Source organism: Meleagris gallopavo, chromosome 2, assembly GCF_000146605.3.
Source record: "Meleagris gallopavo isolate NT-WF06-2002-E0010 breed Aviagen turkey brand Nicholas breeding stock chromosome 2, Turkey_5.1, whole genome shotgun sequence".
Lineage (NCBI taxonomy): Eukaryota > Metazoa > Chordata > Aves > Galliformes > Phasianidae > Meleagris > Meleagris gallopavo.
Window position 1 is genome coordinate 4,209,919 of NC_015012.2, and position 3,747 is coordinate 4,213,665.

A 3,747-nucleotide genomic window follows, 5' to 3' on the forward strand; every position below is an offset into this window, starting at 1 on the left:
CGGGGGGCGGAGGGCAGCGCTGAGCTCTGCTGTCTGTACAGCGACAGGGCTGAGGGAACGGCACGGAGCTGTGTCAGGGGAGGGCAGGTGGGGGTGAGGGAAAGGCTGTGCCCCAGAGGTGGTGGGCATGGCACAGGCTGCCCAGGGCAGTGGGCACGGCCCTGATGCAAAACATGTCAATTCTCATTTATTGTGTTTTGGTTCTTTCACCTAATTAATTTTGCTTTTATGTTGTTGGCTTTACAGTAAAAAGCCACTACCTTCTTTTAGAAAACAGGTCTTACCTTAACAGAAAATATAGTTCCTCCTTTGGGTATGAAAGAATTAAATAAAGCCAGCAAGTCCTTAGCTTTAAGTCTATCCCAGTCCATATTACAAACTGCCAATCTGCTTGTAATCTGAATGGGGGGAAAAAAAAAGTTTAATTCCTGACCACTATGGAGGATATACAATTCTCTAACAACTGTTCTATGTAAATACTGAAGTCAGCAACAAGCTCTACTTTAAAAAAAAAAAATACAAACAGCATTTTCCTCAAGTCTTGGTATCTATTTAATTACTAAAGGCTCAAAGCACCAACCAACGCAGCAGATAGAAGGATCCAAGTGATAAAGCAACAACAGGTATGCTAGACTGCATTAATCACAGAATTAAGACTAGATTTATAACACCAGCACTTCAGATTTTTTTAACACATAATTAGTCACAACAGCAATAATTAACACAGTATTATAGCAGCACTATGGTACTGTGATTTTTGTATGCACTAAACATGACCAGTTTTAAAGTCCTGCTTCGTTGTCAAATAATTTCTTAATATTTAAGCTTGAATTAGAGAAATCATATTTAAAAAGTGAAAAACAAACTAGTAGCCAACAACAGCACTACTATTTAAACTCCAGAATTCCTTTAAAAGCACAGTTCCATTTGTTTTTTTCCCCACTTATAGATAGAGCTTATCTATCTACAGATGACCCTCTGCTTAGAGACAGAGGGAGACATCAGAGAACACTTAGTCTCACATTCATGGCCAACTTCACTATCGCTTGCATTTTGTAATAAAAAATGTCCAAAAACTGTTCTGAAAAATACTGTTACATAGTCAAAAGTGTACAACAAACTTGTGACTGTACATCTTTGAGTTATCAGAAGCAATTTTACCTCATCTCCACGAGGGGCATCTTTATCTAGTTCACCCCATGAATGCTCAATCTCTGGCTCCTTGGGAAATAGATCATCTAAGTCATCATCATCCTCCGAGCTTGTTTCAATGTTCCCTATACCTCTAGCCAGATCAGGCTCTATATCACTTTCTCCACCATCTTCTGAATCACCGCCTTCATCTGTTTCCTCGCTGCCTTCTGACTCCTCGTCTGTTTCTCCATTGTCTTCCAACTCCTCTTCTGATTGCATATACTCAGAACTTTCCCTTGCAGAAATTTCTTCCTCTAACTGGCTTTCACCGATGTCACTTTCAGCACCACTGTCTCTGCAAGCAGTCACTAAAACACAAACATTAGGTATCTGACTTTATGTTGTAAACTCATATGGCCTTTTACAAAGAGGAAAAAACATCTCAAGCTTTCTTCATAATGATTAAAAGAATTTCTGGAAGGTAGAACAATGCAGGAACAAATTACATCAGGGAAATTCAAACATCAGTATTAAGTGTTCTGTTTCTCATTTATTGCTTTTTGGTCCCCTATGTGTGTTATTGGTTTAAAACTGACAGGATGATATTTTATTCTATTTATATGCACAGAATCAAGAGAGAAAAACAGGATTCAATCATGTAGGCTACAAGCACACAAAAAGAACATAAGAAATTATTCTTCGAGTCATCTGTTCTCTTTAATTCCATCTTATACTAAGGACTTACTACTGCCATTCTTACGCTTTCAATAACCAAAAATTTACATTTAAAGTGACCATGGCATCAGATCTTATACCTAATATTCACTTTGACAACCATACTAACTGATACACAATGAGAGTGATAGGACAAGGGAGAATGGTTTTAAACTGAGACAGGGGAGGTTTAGGTTAGATATTAGGAGGAAGTTTTTCCCCCAGAGGGTGGTGAGGCACTGGAACAGGTTGCCCAAGGAGGCTGTGGATGCCCCATCTCTGCAGGCATTCAAGGCCAGGCTGGATGTGGCTCTGGGCAGCCTGGTCTGCTGGTTGGAGATCCTGAACATAGCAGGGGGTTGAAACTGGATGAGCAATGTGGTCCTTTTCAACCCAGGCCATTCTATGATTTTATGATATTTTATGTTTCTTACTACCCTAACAAACAGTTTTGGCTCCATCAATGGGAAGGACATGACTGTTTCCAATGTTACTGAAGAATATGTACTGATTCTGAGCAGACCCCTGCCATCAGTAACAGCCCAAGTCAGCTGTTATGATTGATTTAGTGAAAAAAGGGTTTTTCATTTATAAAATAGGAGCAATACTAAAATAAGTACAGCCAAATTCTATTATTTTAAAAACTAACCTGATTCTTGTCTTTTTCCTTGTACGGAACAGTCCCTTTTTGCATCTTTAACTGTATTAGCACCTCTTGGTTTTGAAGTCTTCTGCTTGTTTTGAACTGAAACCGACCTTCCTTTTGATTCACCTCCTTCCTCATTTTCCGTATCACATAAAAGGTCCTCATTTCCGTGGGAGTCATCCATTTCTGCTCTGGTTTTCTTGGAGACCTCTTTCAATTTGAATCTAGATGCAACTTTTTGTCCTTCATTCTTGGGGTCATCTAGTTTTGTCACCACTTTACATGCTTGGTCCACCCTTTGTTTTTTCATTTTATTCTCTTCCCGAGGAATTGGTTTTACAGAATCTCCTTCTTCTTTAGGCTTATCTTTTTTCTTCTTTTTTTTCTTTTCTGCACGTACTTGGCTATCATCTTCTGAAAGTTCAGAGTCAGATTCCGACAAGGCATAGAACTTCCTGAGGTTCTCTACAGAGGTATAGTTAACAGGTCGACCTCTTTTATCCACCGTGCACTTCAGCTTGAACCTCTTGTCATGAAACATTGCTCGAAAACGTTTGTCAATCTTGACTTTACGGTCTTTTTCTGGCATCTCCCAAAACCTGGGGTCCCGGGCCACGCGGCTGAACCGCCCATCGCTCAGTATTTCCTTCTGGGATGCCATTTTTGATGTCGCTAAAGTCTGGAATGAAAAAAAAAACAACCACACACACACACACACAAACCCCTATTAACAAAAAATAGAAGCAAGATTTCTAACATCTACATTATTTTCCCCATGTGCACATGCAGTAATCACTAAGGTTGGAAACCACCACTAAGATCAACAAGCCCAACTCCACGGCGCCCAGTGCCACATCCGCACGGCTCTGGGACACCCCCAGGTGACCCCACCACTTCCCTCCCAGCGGAGGGACGGTCACCTCCTGCTGCTGGCCGCTCTCCCGCTGACACAAGCCGGGGTGCCGGCTAACGGCGCCTTAAACGAGCCCTTATCGACCCAAAAAGTTCCATCCCAAGCCAGACCTCAGGCTGGCGCTCCCCACGCTTCATACCCTAAAACACCATTTAGGACCTTAATACAACAAAGCTCTTCCCCACGGACCGGTCCGAGGGAAACACGGCCCCGCTCCCCGCTGGACTCCGGCCACAGAGGAGCGCACCCCGCTCTAAGCCGTGCCGATCGCCCCACCTGAGACGCGCCGCTCCGCCAGGCACGGGCCCACCACGCGCCGGCCAGCAACGCTACGGCGGAC

At 42.7% G+C, this 3,747-nt stretch overlaps 1 protein-coding gene across 3 annotated transcripts; it reads right to left on the minus strand.

Annotated features, from left to right (window-relative positions):
• Positions 1-251: 251 nt before the first annotated feature.
• On the minus strand, positions 252-3,739 carry ESF1 (ESF1 nucleolar pre-rRNA processing protein homolog). Of its 3 annotated transcripts, none has more exons than XM_019612522.1 (4): positions 3,684-3,739; positions 2,498-3,173; positions 1,162-1,502; positions 252-398 (listed from the first exon to the last, which is right to left on the minus strand). In XM_019612522.1, the coding sequence occupies exons 2-4, from the start codon at positions 3,153-3,155 to the stop codon at positions 267-269; spliced, it is 1,131 nt and encodes a 376-aa protein (XP_019468067.1). In that variant the 5' UTR covers positions 3,156-3,173; positions 3,684-3,739; the 3' UTR covers positions 252-266. The 3 variants fall into 3 exon arrangements, with proteins under 3 accessions (XP_019468067.1, XP_019468069.1, XP_019468068.1); XM_019612524.2 differs by lacking the exon at positions 3,684-3,739 and adding an exon at positions 3,655-3,676; XM_019612523.2 differs by lacking the exon at positions 3,684-3,739 and adding an exon at positions 3,597-3,619.
• Positions 3,740-3,747: the final 8 nt, after the last annotated feature.

Coding starts and splice junctions, on each gene's coding strand:
- ESF1 (XM_019612522.1), bottom strand. CDS start 3,155: ATGGCATCCCAGAAGGAAATACTGAGCGATGGGCGGTTCAGCCGCGTG. Junction 1,503..2,497: donor AGGAAAAAGACAAGAATCAG/GTTAGTTTTTAA, acceptor TTTGTGTTTTAG/TGACTGCTTGCAGAGACAGT. Junction 399..1,161: donor ATGCCCCTCGTGGAGATGAG/GTAAAATTGCTT, acceptor CCCCCCATTCAG/ATTACAAGCAGATTGGCAGT.